Here is a 19,869-nt window from a genome sequence, read left to right as displayed (position 1 = left end):
CATGGAAGAAACCCTATCGCACCAATCTCTCGATCTCATCCTTCAGTTGAAAGCATTCTTTTGTATCGTGCCCTCTTTCGCGATGAAATCTGAAATACTTTGTTAGAAAATGTTTTGGATGGAATATACCTGATGTGTCTCGGCCATTTCAATACATCAGCATTTTCCACCATCATCAAGGCCTTCTCACGCGTCATGGCCAACGGGGTGGAATTATGATACTTGGGCTAGTACTTTGGCTCTTTGGGTTTCTCCTGTTTTACCTTACTTCCTCCTTCTCTGCTATCATGCGGTCGCCTAAATACCTGCTCGCGCTCTCTCCGCTCAGTATCTTTCATCGCGTTCATCTCCTCCTCATCTATGTACTTCTGAGCCAGAGCCATTAACTACTCAACATCACCCGGCGCGCGTGCGAGCGCAGATGTAAAGGGGCTCTTCTTCAATCCATGGATTAGAATACTAACCATCAATGCGCAGATCCTGGACCTCTATCATCTCGTTGTTGAATCTCCCCATGAAACTTTTCAACGTCTCTTCCTCCTTTTGTCGTATATTAAAGAGATGGCTGGCTGATCTTTTCTGTTTCTTTCTGCTTGCAAAATGGAAAGAAAATTTCTGAACGAGCTGTTCGTATGAATCAATGCTTCCACGGGGCAAGTTAGTGAACTACTCCTGTGCTTTCCCGATAAGAGTAGAAGCAAATAATTAGCCATTATAGGACCTGGCTGCCCGTAAAGATTCATCACCATGTCAAATGCTACTATGTGCTCGTAGGGATCTTTGGTTCCATCATATCTTTGCAAGTCTGGTACTCTAAATCCAGGCTCCACCACTTGAACCAAAATGTCGTTGCTAAAAGGAGAATTTTTGTTATGTGAAACTATTCCCCTCGCTTTTTCAATTCATCAATTTGTTTTCCCAGGAGTTCGATCTGCTTCCCGACACTTTCGACCTCGGCTTTTGATATCACTGGCTCCCTCCCTTTAGCTCAGACTTGGCTACTTGATCCTTCCTCCAAATGTGTTCTGGCTGACTTAGTTCTCCAGATGCCCTCCTCAGCTTTCTATTTTCAAATAATTGTCTCATGGTAGCCTCTTTTACCATTAGAGTTGCTGTCATCCTCTCGTACTCCACAATGGCATTTCTACTCGCTTCTTCTATCATCCTCTGCAACTCGTTTTTTGTAAATTGTACCATTACTCCTTCACCCCTTCTAGGTGTCTCATCCTCCATCGCATTTCTCCTCAAAGAACCTTCCATGTTGACCGGCGATTCTCAGGCTTTCACACAGACGGCGCCAACTGATCTTGCACGAATTCAGCGACCTAGAGAAGCAACCTCGTCACAGATTGCTAATTCCTCCAAGACCAAGTATTAGGTCCCTGAGAATGAAACAAGAACAATGAGCTCGTCGGGCATGTCCCCGACAATGACCCTCCGACGCTCAAGTTAGGTAGATCGAGGTAAAAGTATGCGATCACAAAGTTCGATCTAAAGGAATGTGGAGCAGTTACCTCCAATTATGGCGTCTGGGTCTATTTATAGAGCACAGTTAGATACTATTGACTGGGCCACGTGGCCTTATCCTGCTGGCTAGCTTCCATGATCGGACGGCTACTGTTGCCCGGGTCTTCAAAGGCAGAGTTGGATCCGGGTCGGATCCTTTCCAACCCATCCGACAGAAGAGGCGCGGAGCCGAAGTGAAAAGACGATAATACCCTTAATGAAGGGTGTTTTCAGTATTTTTCAACATATTTTACCAGATACCAATCATATGACTACATAATAGAATTAGGTTGAGTTTTATTTGTAATATTTAAATATTTATCCTTTAATATATTTTGCTAATTTCTCAATTTTGAGTTTAATACCGTACATATGCATTTTCTTTAAAATTTTACTATCAAGCATTATCTTATATTTTTAATAAATTAATCTAAAAACAATATTTAAAATCTATGCTAGTAAATTAATCGCACTGAAGTATTATTTTTCTTTTATTTGATGTCCATTCTAAATTTTTATCAGAGTAATTTAGAGAAATTAAAAATACAAAGTTAAAATCTATGCTAGTAAATTAATCGCACTGAAGTATTATTTTTCTTTTATTTGATGTCCATTCTAAATTTTTATAAGAGCAATTTAGAGAAATTAGAACTACAAAGTAGTTGCTTTCTCCATGAAAATGGTACTCTTTTATAATTAATTCGGGAGTTAGAGTAACCATCTATAATTAAACAAAATTTATACTGATCAAAATACTCTCAAGTATAATATTTACACAAAATGACCACCTCCTAAAATTTTTCTATCAATAGTATTCTATTCATATATATTTAAAATAAATAAATAAAACTTCCTTAAGATAATATCAATTATGATCAGTTTAATTGTAATTATTGTCCTGCATATATCGACAGTATTGGACGAATCCACCAGTAGTGAGCCCAATAACTCAAAATCCTAATTTACTATTATAGGAGATAGTGGGATTAGGAAACCTTTATACAAACCAGTATTACAAAATAATAAAAAACAGTATTAAATAATTACAAATTTAAAAGAAGCAGTAAAGAAATAGTAGAAAAACATAAAGGAATATTTGGCTCAGGGACCAGATTTGATATAGGGGAGCCCAAACACCACACAACGGCGGGCTTCCCTCATGGTTTCAAGGTCCAGAAAACCACTAAGGCTCAGTCCACTACAAATACTCAAATTTCCGCTAAGAAATTTGTTCACTTTGAACTTTTAATCAGAAGAATAAAGAGATAGAAGTTTTCTGATTGTTAACAACATCAGAAACCACTAGAGGTATATATATAAGGGGAAGATATTAATTTTAGAGAGAGAGAAGAACGGCGAAAGAAGAAAATCGAGAAGAGAGAGAGAGAGAGAGAGAGAGAGAGAAGAAGAAGAAGAAGTGAAAGAGATGGGGAGACGAACAAATTAGGGATATAGTTTTCACCTGCTAAAGAAGGAAGTATATATAAAAGGGGAGCAAGGTCGGGGAGTGGGTGGGATGCTAAAGTGGGCTTGAACCAAAGGAATGGGCGAAGGTAGTTTATTAGGCTGAGCTATCCAGGTGTGAAGTTTGGGGTGGATTTGGGCTGGGCCTACCTTTTGGGTCATGGGCCATACTTTGTAACATTCTCCACCTTGGACTATGGACGCTAAAAAGAGACCAGGTCCAGATTTGGATCTAGTTTCATCACCGCCATTTACCAGGGCACCAAAAGATTCCTGCAAAACAGATAGAGGGACTTGTATATATGGGTTAGAAAGTGCAAAGAATACCGAAGAAAATTAGTTATACTAAGTTCAAGATTTTGAGGCAAGTTTCAAATTTCTCTATTGGTAAACACTTAATTCTCATATCTACAGGATTAGATTTAGAATCAATTTTTTCTAAATTAATAATTTCCTTTCCAACAATGTCTGTAGTAAAATTATACCTAACATCAATGTGTTTAGTTCTATCATGAAAGACAGAATTTTTACAAAGTTGAATTCTAGATTGACTGTCAGAAAATATTGTGACTTTTTCTTTTACAAAAATAATTTCTTTTAACGGTCTTTCTAGCCAATTTTTTTTTAACAGCTTCAGTAGTTGCAATAGATTTAGCTTCATTCATAGACAAAGCAACAATGTGCTGGAGTTGTGATTTCCAACTTATGCAAGCACCAGACAAAGTAAACACATAGATATAGTTGATTTTCTACTATCTCTATCATTTGCATAGCCATATCCAATTAAATTAGAACCACCAGCACACTTAGAAAATTTTATGCCAATATTTATAGAACCATTTAAATACATAAGTAACCATTTAAAAGCATCCCAATGAGGTAGCCCAACATCATACGTATATCTACTAAAATAAATAACAACATAAGCTATATCTGGGGAGGGGGTGTGCTAACCATAAGATACATTACAGATCCTATTGCACTAGAGTAAGGAACTTGTTCCATTTGTTCGTTTCAAATTTAGCTTTACGACTCTAATTTTCACTTAACTGGAAATGTGCACCCAAGGAATAGAGGAGAGTTTTGAATTAAGCATCGAGAAGTTTTCCAACACAGATTTGACATAGGATTTTTTATTTAGAGAAATTATTGAATTACTTCTATTTCTATCAATAGACATTCCTAATACTTTCTTAGCATTACCCAAATCTTTTATTTCAAAGTTTCTGCTCAAGTTATTTTGCAATTCTTTAATCAATTTTAAAATAGGGTTAGTAATTAACATATCATCAACATAAAGCAAAAGAAACACAGGAATAGAATGGTCATATTTAAAATACAAGCAATGATCATAGACACTTCTTTTAAAATTTAAAGAATGCATAAATAGATCAAACTTTTTATTCCTTGCGTAGGCGATTGCTTTAATCCATGCAAGGATTTCTTCAGCAAACAAACATAATAAGATTTTTGTTTATCAATAAAACTACTAGGTTGTTGCATGTAAATCAGTTCTTCTGAGTCACCATGCAAGAAAGTAGTTTTAACATCCATTTATTTCAATTTCCAGTCATAATGAGTAATAAAAGCAAGCATAATACTAATAGTAGTATATTTAGCAAGAGGGGAGAGTTTCTGTATAATCAGTTCCTTCATTTTGAGTAAACTCATTTGCAAATAATATTGCTTTAAAACGATTTGAATCATTTTCTTATTTTATTTTGAAAACCCATTTGCAATCAACAACAAAACAGTTACTAGGTTTTGGAACATGAACCCAGGTTTTATTAGCATGTAAAGGTTTCATTTCTTCATTCATAGCTTCCAACCAACTTTTTGAATCATCAGATTTTACAGCTTCTTCGTAAGAACAAGGTTCATAATTTTCAGCATTTAGCGCAAGAGAAATAAGATGAAAATCTTTAAATTTAGAGGAAAACCTAAATTCTCCTCTGTTCCTATCTCTAGCTAGCTGATAATGTTGTAAACTATTTTCATGTTCATCATTTTCTATGTTCTCATCATTAGTTTGTTTATTTTCTTCCCTAGTCTCTACTCCTTGTTGGTTATTTTCTGAAATTTCCTCCACCTTATTAAAGGTACATTCTATATCTACATATTCGTTTTTCCTAGTGTATCAGTAAGGCAAGACATCTCAGATTCATTAAAAGTAACATTCCTACTTATTACTATTTTAAAATCTGGTTGGTATCTAAGCCTTTAACACCTTCAGGATAACCAATAAACACACATTTTTTGGAACGGGGATCAAGTTTATCACAATTTTGTAGCACAAAAGCAGAATAGCCAAAAATGTGTAAGGAAGAACTATCAACATGGTTTTCAAACCATACAAACTCAAGTATTTGTCCTAATAAAGGAACAGAGGATGATTTATTTATCAAATATGCAGCAGTTAGAACAGCTTCATCTTAAAATGATTTCGACAAAACTGAACTTACAAGAATACATCTAACCTTATTAAAATGGTTCTATTAATTCTTTTAGCTACTCCAATTTGTTGAGGGGTATAGAGAGTAGTTTTATGTCTTTTTATTCCAAACTCATTACATAAATAAGAAAATTGTTAATTACAGAATTCTAAGGCATTATCAGTTCTTAAGGCTTTCAATTTCTTACCAGTCTGATTTTCCACTAAGGTTTCTCAGTTTTTGAACTTTTCAGAAACTTCATATTTTTGTTTCATCAAGAACACAAAAACTTTTCTAGAGTAATTATCAATTATAGACAGAAAAAACCTATTTCCACCATGAGTTGCAATATTAGCAGGACCCCATACATCAACATGAATATAGTCAAGTATCCAAGATGATTATGAGGGATTTGTGTGAGGTGATGCCGAAAAATGTACCTTGTGTTGTCTTCATAATACACAATCATCACAGAAATCCATCTTATTAACTTTATCAGTTAAGATACCTTCTTTGTGTAATAATTCTATGCCTCTTATACTAATGTGGCCTAATCTCTTATGCCATAAACTAGTTTTATCATCTTTCAAAGCAGTTGCAATAAGAATATCATATTTCACAGAGCAAACTTATAAATTTCTATTTTCTTTTAGCTTTAAAAACAATCATAGATCCCTTCATTATTTTCATAATTCTTTTACCTCATCTATCCTCAAGCCCTTCTTCTTCCAGGGCAGCACAAGCAATCAAATTATGGCATAATTTAAGAACATGCCTTACATTTTTCATGGCAACACATAACCATTTTCAGAAATTAAGCATATGTCACCAAGACCTTTTATTTAATAAAATTTTTCATTAGCCATGGACACACAACCCAAATTTTCAAATTTATAATTTGTGAAAGTTTCTCTAAAAGGAGTTATATGAAAAGTACAACCAAAATCAATTAACCATTGATTCATATTTGAAGAAGATTGAACATAATTAACATCACATACCATATAGACTTCTCCAGAATTTCTTCAATTATTATATTTGTATCTTCTTTCTTTTTATCTCTTTTTGGCTTTTCACAATCTTTTATATAATGACATTTACCACCATAACTATAACATCTTCTTTCTCTAGGTCTTTCCTCCCTAGTTCTAAACTTTTTGATCTACTTCTACCTTTACTATGTCTTTTGTGTTTATATTCAGAGTTCTATTATTTGTTCTTCCCTAAATATGATTTATCTCATTTTGGACCTGACTAGATTTATTTATTTTAAGATCCATTTCTTTACTTTTTAACCTATTAATTAGAGTATCTAGATTAATATTATCTCTACCATATTTAGCAGTAGTTCAGGAATAGCATTTAATAAAACAATAGGAGAATAATCATCAATGTTTTTATCTCCAATTAGTTTAATATCCTGAATTAATTTTATAAAATTATCCAAATTTTCTTCAATGTCTTCGGATAAATCTAGTTTAAAACGAAAAAGAGATTCAAGAAAAAACAACTTACTAGGTAAAGAAGTTTCAATATATAATTCTTCTAATTTATTCTATAAATATTTAGTTGTATCTTGTTTTCCTACTTTTCTTAAAACAGTATTAGAAAGGTTTAAAATTATAGAAGAATAAGCAGCAGCATCATTTTGTATTCTTTTTTCTTCAGAAACATTTTCAGAATACTTACCATCAATAGTTTTGAAAACCTTTTGTTGAATTAAAATTTCTTTCATTTTTTGTTGCCAAATTGAAAATCTGTTTTTCCATCAAAAGGTTGCAAGTTATAACTAGCCATAACAAAACAATAGTCACAGAGTTAACATCAACAAGAAATATTAACGAATACAGAAATAATAACAGAAGATAAATATTATTAACAAATAAGATGAAAAACCTTAGCTTAACCTCAGCTAGATATCCGACAGCCTCAAGGGCTCGACTAAGTGAGGATAAGCAGGATAAATGGTCTTGGTTGAAGAAAATAAACACTAAGCAGTAAAAAAGAATGCACTAAGAAGATAAAATATTTTAGACCAACAAAGTAGAAATTTTTTTTAACACAACAAGTCGCACACAACGAGAATCACGAAGCCAAAAATATCAAATTTTCAGAAAATAACCATACTAAGCTATTTTTCACATAAAGCATAATCAGAAGGATATTTCACAGCAAGATAATAAAATAAGAGCGATCTTACCAATATCGAAAAAAGAACCCAATGACTCTAATACCACTGTTCGACGAATCTACCAGTAGTGAGCCCAATAAATTGGAACACTAATTTCCTATTGCAGGAGATAGTAGGTTTAAGAAACCTTTATACAAACCAATATTGCAAAATAGAAAAAGAATAATATTGAATAAATATAGATCTAAAAGAAGCAGTAAAGAAATAGTAGAAAAACAGAAAGGAATATTTGGCTCAGGGACTAGATTCATTACAAGGGAGCCCAAATACCACCCAACAGCCGGCAAACCCTCACCGTTGCAAGGCTTAGTCCACTAAGGACCACTCAAAACCACACAGATTTCCACGAAGGAATTTGTTCAGGAAGAACTTTTAATCCAAAGAGAGAAAGAGATAGAAGTTTTCTAGTTGTTAACAACATCATAAACCACCATAGAAATATATAGTGGAAGACATTGATTTCAAAGAGAAAGAAGAACGGCGGAGGAAGAAAACCGAGAAGAGAGAGAAAAGAAGTGAAGAGACGAGGAAGACGGGCAAATTAGTGATAGGATTTTCACCTGCTAAAGAGGTATATACAAAAGGGGAGCCGGGTTGAGGAGTGGGTTGGGTGGTTGAAGTGGGCTTGAGCCAAAGGAATGGGCCAAGGTAGTTTATTCGACTGAGCCATTCAAGTGTGAGGTTTGAGGGGGATTTGGACTGGTCCTACCTTTTGAGTCATGGGCCATATTTTATGACGGAGTGTGGCAAAATAAAGACCACATAAATAGGGGTGGCAATTACTAGAATTAATTTTCTTTCATCAACTACGGGACTACGGCCACCGACTTTTAAAAAGTGGCCAAATTTTGGTAACATGTACAATTTTAGGGCTTTTTAAATTGGAAGAATTGCTAACTAAATATAACTTAAAAAAACCAAGACACACAAGTGATGATTGGCGAAAAAATTGTATATAAAAAATCATATTTAATTATGTATATAATTATAAAATTGGTATATAATACAAATTAAAAAAAGATTAATCCCCTACACTCCTGCCCCGTCTCCTCTTGTGCCTCAGTCCCCCCATATCAGCAGTTATGCGGTAGAAGTGAAAAAAGTTATATTCAATCAGTAAAATAAATCCTAAACAAAAAAATGTCACCACCTTTTAGGGGTGGCAACGAGTCGAGCTCGAGCTCGACGAGCTCAACTAGTTCGAGCTCAAGCTCAACTCGACTCCTATATGTTAAGCTCAAGCTCGAGCTCAAAATGAATTTTTTTTTTGTTTTTTTTATTATGATTATTATTATTTTATGGAAATCACTATTTTTTTTACATAAATTTATAAATAATAAAATAGATTGTATAACACATACTATATTATTATTATTATATTAAATAATGGGAATCATCAATTTTTTATATAAATTTATAAGTAATAAAATAGATTGTATAATATATACTATATTATAAATATACCAAAATATAGTATGAAATTCTAATTTATTGTTATAAATATAAATTATTGATTAGTTCAGTAGTAATATAATTTGTAAATTATACAAAAATAAAATTATTCTGAAGAGTTTAAAGTTATTGAGAAAGTATCAATTATCTGAAATAATCAATTGAAATACATAAAAATATTTTATAGTTGAAATTAATATGTGTTCAAAGTCTGCAGTAAATTTATATATTTATAATTGTTAGTATTACATTGATGTATCTTCTTACATTGTTGAACAACATGGATTAATCAGACCATCAAAATTCATATCAGACCGTTATATATGATCAAACTTACAGAAAAATACACTTGGTAAAATTTTAGACTTATTGAATATACGGATGTCAATATATCGTACTCGGAACATAAGAATAATCATTCAAGTAGGCGTATCGTAGAATTAGGCCATGTGATTTTAAATACTTATTGAATATACGGATGTCAATATATCGTACTCGAAACATAAGAATAATCATTCAAGTCGGCGTATCGTAGAATTAGGCCATGTGATTTTAAATCAAACTATCTGATATGATGTAATGGACACGGTCTTATGTATATATAAATTTGGTATGAATCCGGTGTCCAGATTTTATGATATCGTAATTATTGATTAATTTTTTTGATCTCATTATATATATAATAACATAATAATTAAAATTGTTCAACCATCACTATTATTATCATTATTATTATTTTTAGATTAATTGATATGAATCACTAAATTTTGACATAAATTTATAAATAATAAATTAGATTGCATAATGCATAGTATGTATCCTGATAATAATATAAAACTCAAAAATAGATTAAAAAAAATCACAAATACTTGTCAATTTAAGAAAAATATAATGTAATACAAATATATATTAAAATATAATATAAAGTTTATGTATGTCATATTAAATAATAATTTTAATCATAAAAACTATTATAATTTACTAAGTTGTTGATTAAATTTATTTTTGTATAAAGATTAAATGTATAAATAAAAGTACCATAATTTATTATTATCCAAAATAAAATGTATGATTTGATTAATAATTATAATATATGGTCAATTTTGATTATAAAATTGATCAAATATTATATATAAAATTAGTAAAAAATTCAATTCAAAAATAAAAATATATATAAAAAAATAAAAAAAAATGTTCACCAGCTCGCACAGCTCACGAGCTTGTGAACAGCCACAACTGAGCTCGAGCTCAAAATCGAGCCAGTTCGCGAGCCAGCTCGACTCATCTGCCACCCTTACCACCCTTGCCCCCCCTTTTTACCATAACATTACTTATACGGTAGGAGATTTTTCACATAAGCGCTTATGTGCCAGGAAAAAATAAAAAATATGTCCAGTCAATAAAAGCCCCAAATAATAAAACTCTAATTTTATCCATATGATCAATTTCCGATCATTTTTAAAATTCACCAAGCCCTTATATAAAGATGGTTAATATAATTAAGTCAATTACGACAAGTTTTTTAAAAACGGATCAATAATCCTCAAACAACTAGTAGATATAGAATAGATAAGATAAATGGATATTTATATAATCATATTCACCTGTACATCAAAGGCATAAAATCAAATAACTCTCCTATATTTCAACTGTCCCAATTTCCTAAAGATTATGACTTATAACTAACTATTTCTACATCTATCTGTTGATGCTCCATGCGTGCACCCATGCAATTACCTCTGGACCTGAGCGCTCGTGCGCGCGCGGGGGGGTAATACATATGGAGATGCCATGGCTTACAGTCTTGTTGAAGTGCAATCCTCATTGTCCCTTCATTTTACTATTCAAGAACTGTATCCGAGCAATCCAGCCTCAACTCATCGACCAAATCCCCCAAATTAAACAACCGTTCATTGAGCCTGTTTCCGGATTCCAACCAAACTTAGCTGCCAAAGATACGTCACACATATAAGGAGAAGAAAAATCTAAACGAACATGGAAACGTAACTTAATCAAAGACATAAAAGCTAATACTTACAATGTTGTTACGAGGATCCCTCCAATAGAATCCTTGTAGAATAAGAGGTAGGATATTGCAGGCTACAAGAATATATATCAGCAAAGCGTTCATACCCATCCATTCGAGCACCAACGCAAACCGTCTGCATCCATACACATCCACCTGCAAGAAAAGAGGGCATCATCAGCTTCCTATGTCCATGGTGTGGTTGGATCATCAGTAAAAGTGAATACCACAAGCTATATAAATCTCAAGGGCTTATCAAGTCTCACCACCAAATAGATTGTGGCAAGTAGAAAGCCTGCCAGACCGCTAGTCACGCACGTATAGCTGAAAGAGTACAGAGCCTTGTTTATATGCATGCCTACAACAATAAGCAAATACGACGTTAGTCCTCTTATATTGAAGTGCATGTGCAGTGATATTTTCAGACATTCCCTAACAAAGATTACGAAAGGTCTTACCAAAGATGTCACATAGCAAGCCCAGGACTATAAATGCTGAAGATGGTGCTAGCCACAACAAAAGTCTATTTCTGTGATCCTGAGTGAGATCAAAGAAGATGAGAACAATCAGGCAGGGTTCAACCCCGAAACATGAATCATGAGATGAAAACAAAGTGGTTTCTGATCACCAGATAATATCAATGTTTTTTACCTTAAAGTGGACAACAACGTGCCCGAATTGTAAGCCTATCAAGCAAGTGACGATTGCCATCATTGTACTGCAAAATGACAAAATAAGGTTAACGGTAAAAACTGAAAGGACGAGAGGCAGCTCGAGAAAGGTGTAAAGTGGTCGGATGAACGCATCGAACATAAACTGCTTGGAGCCCCTTCCAACCTACACTTAGTTCCTAAATCAGACAAACTTACCTGTTTGACAATCATGTCCATTCACCTCAGACTATATAGTATTACCAGAAAACCTGCCTAAAAATTAACCTATAAGAGGAATCTTGAAATTGTTTCTTTTGATTAAAGAAAAGTCCACTCTGCACACTGTCATACTATGAGCAATTAATTCCACTTAATCAAAAATTCTAGCATTTGGGTCATCTCAACTAGAAATCACACAATCAGCTTCTATTTTTCACGAGTTAACTTCTTTCCGACCAAAATTGTGACTACGGAAAAGTCTAAGCACATTTGTATACTCGCATATCTTTTTCTTTACTGTCGGTATTATACTATCATGATCAGTTATTGAAATGACATATAAGTATAAAGATGCAAAAAAACAAAAAAAAAAACCTTAAAATTCCTTCTGGATCAAAGGGGGCTTGGCACCATGAAGGAGCATTTGGAGGAAGTGGGCCATAATCTGGGGAGTTGATACTGCATTGCTGTGAAAGTGTAACATTAAGAACAACACAAAAGCATACTACAAAACTGGTGTAGAAAATGCAAGTGTTTACTCTCTAAGGTAGAAAAATTACTTGTGTTCGGGCATATATTGGCCTCCGATATAAGTGTTGAACACCCAAAATCATACGATCAATCATTCCAGCAGCATTGCATGCAGGTCCAGTGTCGCCATGCACTCCACATTTCACCTTCAGCAGCAAATAAGCTATGTCAAGCCACTTCACCTTACCACGACAAAGTCCAGTCTGCTACGTTTCTCGAAAACTATGAAATACAAGAACCTACCATGAATATCTTAGCCTCCTCAGAAGGTGCTCCAAGTGGAATCTGGTACTCCCAGTCAGGAACAAATAAACCATATAACAACAGCATATATATGGTAGTGAGCACGAGCATCATAATCCTGAAATTATCAAAAAAGGGGAAGCATCAAGCTGTGGATATTGTGTTCAGTAAATTAAGAGCAGTGTAAGAGAAATAGTTCACAAAGGACTAGTGAGACTAGGTGTCTCTCTGACTAGCACCCGACGTATGCTCGACCTTTTGGAGATGGTCATGGTTATCCAGCCTTCAACACAAGTCTAAAACGGCGAAAGCTAAACCAGGACTACAAACTCATATCTTAGAAGTTGTGCCTTATCCCATATTCTCTCCTCAAAGACATTACAATGAATATTTGTCAAGATTTTTCAGTGTAAAAATCATCTCTGAAGAACCCTTAGATCTGTTTACTGCTACCGTAAATGGGATCTGCCTACTTGAAAAAGTCAAGACACTTTCAAAGGGCACCCCAATATGGCATCCTTATGTATGTCCAAATGCTTACACATTTCCGTTCACTAGTAATTGTATCTGAATCCTTAATTCACAAAAAGTGCATAAAACCTTAGTATAATTCACGCCGAAAGTGATAGTTTCGGAAGCCGGTCACTGAACAAAATGTCCCTGTTCAAGCTTTGGGCTGTTCGTGTACCCAGGACAACATGCAAACGACGCTAAGCGCAGTCTTCATTTTATCGGAAAAAATGCAATTTATCCCATGTGATATGCATTTAACCCTCATTTTATCTATCTCCATTATCACTACCGCTTCACAAGAGAAATTTATCAAACTGAATCTTCTCCAGTCTTATGGATGTAAGTACATAATACAACTTACCAGTGCCATTTGTACTTCTTTAGTAGAGATAGCCCGGAACTAACTTTTTCATCATTTCTGAGCCAAATCTCACACATTGCTGCCACCAAATATGCTACTGCGATTCTCTGAAGAATACACACACAAATTGATAAAAGAAAAAGATCAATGATGTTTCTGCACTTCAAAAATACAGCATTAAACTGTATGCATTATCAATTGAAAATTGGGTGAATAGCAATTTTACTAATGTGATATTGAAAATAAGCATGTTACCTCCTATAGAAAAAAATATAACAATTTACTCCTCTGTACTTTTTAAAATGAAGAGGTAAATTGCTTCGTTTTAAAAAATATAAGGAGGTAAATTGTTGGATTTTATAAAAATTGCTATTTATTTTTTTATAGGAGAGTAATTTGTTCATTTGCAATATGACAAAATGGGTTGCTTGCAAATTCTCCATTTGAAAATTTAAAACAATTTGTAGGTGATGTGACGCACCTGCAATATACCCATCCACCTGATCAGATCCATGTCAACGCCATAGGTTAGATTGTTAATACCATGGAAATAGCCTCCTGATACATGAGATAAGAAAGAATACGCAGCAATGAGTGAACAAATAAACCAAGAAAAGTGGAATGTGAAAGTGATTTTGATGGAGAACTTGTATCCATCAGGATGTACGTACTAATTCACAATCCAGATCAACGTTTTTACATTTGGACAGATGATCAAATTGGTCCAACCAGTTTGCCTGTTCTCAAAATAACATTTGACCTGGCTATAGTGTTTGTTACTCTTGTATAATGGTTATCCGTAAAATTATATTTTTTGTCTTGTAATTTTAGATTGTTAGTATTCTATTTGTATATTTAATTCTGAACATCTTATATTTGGTCTTTTTTCTAGAAAATTTAGTCCTGTATTAATAAATTTGACCCTAACGACTCATAGTTACATGGCAGAAAATGAAGTTTATTACAATATAAAGGATACCAAAATTATAGAGTAAGTTACAGGACCAAAAATACTAACCACCTCATATTATAGGACCAAAAATATAATTTTGCCTAATATAATATAATTAATCTTTGAAATATAACATCATTGATTACTATTTTCATGAATAAAGTAATGGGTGAATAACAATTTACCCTCTTGTGATATTAAAAATGAACATATCACCCCTCTATAAAAAAAATATAACACTTTAGCCATCTGTAATATTTAAAATGAAGCAATTTATCTCCTTATACAGGGAGATAAATTGCTTCATTTTAAAATCATAAAAAGGTAAATTATTGTATTTTAAAAAACACAGGGAGATAAATCGCTATTTATTTTTTCATAGGAGAGTAAATTGCTCATTTGCAATATCACAACAGCATTCCTTGCATTTTTTACATAAAAAAACTCACACAAGATCCAAATATTTCATGTTCTTCTAAACTTCATTCCGACGGACCTACTTAATCAGTATTCAGCCTATTTCTAAGGTCAATTCAAACACAATCATCGTTTCTCAAAGGTACATAACAAACAAAGTTAAGAAGGGCACCTTGGAGAAAAACCCCCAGAATTAAAAGCTTTAGTGCCCGGAAAATTGCTTTTTTTGATGCAGCGCCTCTCCAAGACATATTCTAACAGAAAACAGAGAATAGTTAGTTGAAAGAATGTCTAAAAGCAGCATCCAAATGACTTGGCCAAACACCACCCAATTTACTTGTAATTTTAGTCTTACAAATAAAAAATTTATACAGAATAAAAAATGTCAACGCTCCTTAAATTATATAACTAAAATTACAATTCAATTAAATCGTGTGCAAATCACATGCAATTTTCAATCAAAATTGACCGAAAAAGAATGAAATCATCAATATCTTAAAATTACACGACTGAATTGCGAAAATTAATTTTTGCATAACTAAAAATGCCGCCCCCGATTGCGTACCTTGTATACAAGAGCAAGCGACACACCAACCATGAAGAGGAAAAATGGCATAACTACATCTGCCAGAGTCAAACCATTCCATGGTGAGTGATTGATAGTTGGCAGGATCCCACCAGCATCATCAACAAGAATCATCAACTGCCAGGAAACAAACTTGAATCTTCCATAAAAGTAAAACGCAGTAAGCATTGATCTACGAGTATGAATAGTTACCGCAACGGTGAGGCCACGGAAAACGTCGAGGGACGCAAGGCGAGCGGACGGCGAAGTGCCCCTGGAGGCGCCGTTAGCAGCGGTGTCGGACCCTGCAGGTCGCAGCGGAGGAGAAGATGGATAAATTTTCTGGAAAGCAGACTCAACATCACCATTGCAACCTTCCACGTGCAGAGTACAATCCTTCCTCTGCAAATCCAATGTTCCGTCTTCGCCGGCTTCTTTGATGAGTTGATACGACGCCATGAATGCTCGTTAAAACTGCAACCTCTTATCCTTCCTGAGACAGCCAGAAAGAACGATAATTTCACGCAAATCCAACTCATTCAGGGGTTTGAATTTCAAATGAATATGCATTTATATGATGTAGGGGTGTAAACGGGTCGAGCACCATCATTTTTTGTGAACTCCAGCTCGATTTTCCTTTTACGGCTCGAGCTCGATGAACTTTAATAGGTACAGCTCGAGCTCGGATCATATATAATGTGGGCCTCTTACGTATATCTCAAGCTCGTCAGCTCGGGTTCCATCGACCTCGAGCTCAAGCCTATGTTTGAGTTTTCAGCAAATCTAATAAAATTTTATTATTATAAATAAATAGTTAAGTATTATTATATTAATTACAAAAATATTAAACGTATGGTACAATATTTTAATTTATTATTATAAATATAAACTATTAATTAGTATAATAGTAATATAATTAGCAAAAGTGTAGAAAAATATATATACATCAAATTATTAAAATACCTGCACATAATTTTGTATAGTTATTAATAGTAATAAAAGATATAAACATAAGTTATTTTTTAAATGTGGTTGATCTAATTATATACCCAAAAAAATTAAAAGATGAATTTTGTAAATCAAAATACAAAAATAGCAATTTATCTCACTATATTAAAATAATAACAAAATTAATTCATTTTGTTCAACTATCGTTATTGTTGTTGTTGTTCTTATTATCTTTAGCTTAATTCAAGGGAATCACCAAATTTTGATATAAATTTACAAGTAATAAAATAAGTTTGCATGCTATGTATCTTGGTATAAATATTGAAATCTAAAATAAAATTTATATCTGCCATATTAAATAATTATATACAAAAAAAAATTAAAATTTACTAAATTGTATTGATTAATATCGTTTTTGTATAGAGATTAAATATATAAATAAAGTACTATAGTTTATTATTATCTAAGATTAAAAAATATGATTTTGATTAATAATTATAATATACATAGTTAATTTTGAATATAAGTTGACATAATCTTAAATATAAAATTAAATAAATAAAAATTTAAAAATAAAATATATAAAAAATTAGAAAAAACTTGCCGGTTGACTCCCGAACTTATAAATAGAATACTTTGAGCTCGAGATCGTTAAAAGGCCAACTCGAGTCCATAACATATAATTATGTACAAAACATATATACATTAAATATAAAATAATAAATATAACAAGATTCAAAATAGAAAATTGGGTCCAATCTTTTATGAATTGTTAGAGGGTTATTTTCTTGAGGTGGGGAGAAATGTTTCTATCATGAATATATTCTTAAATCTTACTCATACTTTAACATAATTAAAATAATAGGTATGATGATTAGATATATAGGCTAATAACTTCTTTCCTAATCTTTCCCATTGCACAATCAACCAACATATTCAGCTACTACACCTTATGATCTATTCCAATCATATCTTAATTGATTATAATTGCATCGTAAAATTCAATCATCAACAATTAATATATAACAATTATTAATACGGATAATTATACTTTTTTCTTCTAAAATTTGAGAAATTACAAATAATACCTTTAAGGTTTGCATTCGTCTAACAAATAAGTCCCTTTTATTAGTTAAAATTCACTGAATTTACTGATATTAATAAAAAAATAAAAATAAATCCATATTTATCCTCAGTTGACTTATAGCAAGCAAATAAATATTTTTTATGATCAAATTACTATCATACGTCTTCACGTTATAATGTGTGTAAGGAGATATATCAACCGTTATAAGGGTAATTTAGTTTGAAAAAATTCATTTGATCTGCAATAAGTCAATTAAGGATAAATATCAATTTTCATTCAGTTTTTTCATTAATATTAGCAATTTAGTGAATTTAGTTTGAAAAAATTTGTTTGATCTGCAATAAGTCAATTAAGGATAAATATCAATTTTCATTCAGTTTTTTCATTAATATTAGCAATTTAGTGAATTTAGTTCGAAAAAATTTGTTTGATCTGCAATAAGTCAATTAAGGATAAATATCAATTTTCATTCAGTTTTTTTGTTAATATTAGCAATTTAGTGAATTAGGGATCTTATTTATTAGACGGAATCAAACTGCAAGATTGCTAGATATAATTTTCAAAAATATCGAGAATTTACGTGTAATTACACCAAACCTCAGAGTAGTATGTATAACTAATCAACAACTACAATTATAGTACATCAACAACTATTATTACACACAAAAAAAGTTTATTATTTCCTATATTAATAATCACTACAGTTTAAAAATCGTATTAAAATAATACTATTCACCACTATTAAAGTATATATTTATCATAAGTTTTAGCTGTAGCAAACACTTCGTTCTCATTGCAGAAACAACAGCTAATAGGAGCTACTCAAGTGCGATTAATATTTCTTCTATTATTTTGATATACCTAAAAAATTCAGATACACCTCATTTTCTCCCTCCCCAACCTTCACCATATTCCCACCTAATTTTCGTTATATAAGGGAATTTAAATTAAAAATAAAATAAAAATGATAATGACCCTCTTATATAAAACACTAAATATAAATAAAAAAAAACCTTAATAATTAAAAAAATAAAAAGGACAACATGGTTTCTGACAAGAAAAAAAGTAAAAAAAAAAAAAGGTTTAAGGGATCATTATTTTTTTATAAAAAAAATCAAGAAAAACTTTTTAACCTATTGATATTTCTATCTACAAATAAAAAAAAAATAGAATTTAATCCACATAAGGAAGAACACCCACATCCTGACGGCAAAAACCCAACTTTTAGCCGACCAATGTTGGCGTGTACCACTGATTACACACACATGCAATCAAACCAGCAAAGCCTGGTGAGTGTATATGTGGTGCCACCCCACACCGCCCAAACATAAAAGCAAAACCCCAAAAGATGCCCCGATGCAATGTGCCGTTCCCACCGACCATAATTTTAGAAATATTCACAAATTTGATCGAATTTAATTAATTATACAACAAATATACTATAAATTCATTTTTGAGTGAATTGATTAAATTAAAATCACATCATAAATGTCAATCATCCCCAACAATGTGGATAAGAGTGGTGGAATAACATACCTTTGTACGTATGCAGTGTGCATGTAATAAGGTTATATGGTGTGGAAAACTGAGGTCTGCAACTTCCAAACTCTATCCTTGTTGAGACAGCAAAAACACCATCATTAAGTCCACGCAAATCCAACAACTGTAAATCAGAAGAGGGAGTTGGTCATTGGAGGACAGCAAACGCACTTAGTGATGATGGTAGACAAAGAAGACAGTGTTGATTTCTTGGTGGGTTTTGGTAATAAGACAGATGTAAGAGAGAGAGAGAGAGAGAGAGAGAGAGAGGGTATTGCAATGTTCCATTGAAGGGATTTAAGTAGTAAGAAAGGTAATGTATTTAATGGTACGGGTGTAACTGTTGCCCAATGGATAGAAAGCTAAGGGGTGAGTGACTTTTCGGATGGCCATTGGACAGTGGCCCTCCCACTCCCACTGCTTCTCTCTCTCTCTCTCTCTCTCTCTCTCCATTTGCATGCTTTGCATATACTCAAATCTCTCCATCATACGTTCTCAATCCATAAAATTGAATGTGTGGTTGGAGGCCTCATAAATCTCTTCCATTACAACACACGTATGTACAAACATGTTCAAATTCTAATTTTCTCATATCCAATAACAATATTTAATATAAATTATTATAATAATTATATCATAATTAATAATATTAAATAGATTAAAACTAAGATTTCTTTGGAGCACTATTCAGTAACATTTGAAAACTAAGATTATTGTTCGAGTTTTCAAGTATTGAGATGAGATTTCTAAATTTTTTTTATATTTGACAT

The 19,869-nt window shown here is 32.6% G+C and overlaps 1 protein-coding gene across 1 annotated transcript; it reads right to left on the bottom strand.

Moving 5' to 3' along the window:
• LOC105160158 (heparan-alpha-glucosaminide N-acetyltransferase-like) lies at nt 10,616–19,516 on the bottom strand. The gene is made up of 14 exons (XM_011077421.2): nt 19,097–19,516; nt 15,739–16,018; nt 15,526–15,663; nt 15,133–15,214; nt 14,073–14,149; nt 13,592–13,698; nt 12,718–12,835; nt 12,504–12,620; nt 12,319–12,410; nt 11,723–11,789; nt 11,530–11,608; nt 11,338–11,429; nt 11,084–11,227; nt 10,616–10,991 (listed from the first exon to the last, which is right to left on the bottom strand). Exons 2-14 carry the CDS (start codon nt 15,982–15,984, stop codon nt 10,956–10,958), a joined length of 1,395 nt encoding a protein of 464 aa, XP_011075723.1. The 5' UTR covers nt 15,985–16,018; nt 19,097–19,516; the 3' UTR covers nt 10,616–10,955.

Source organism: Sesamum indicum, linkage group LG4, assembly GCF_000512975.1.
Source record: "Sesamum indicum cultivar Zhongzhi No. 13 linkage group LG4, S_indicum_v1.0, whole genome shotgun sequence".
Lineage (NCBI taxonomy): Eukaryota > Viridiplantae > Streptophyta > Magnoliopsida > Lamiales > Pedaliaceae > Sesamum > Sesamum indicum.
The sequence above is the reverse complement of the archived record's forward strand: the minus strand, read 5'-3'. Positions and strand labels throughout refer to the sequence as shown.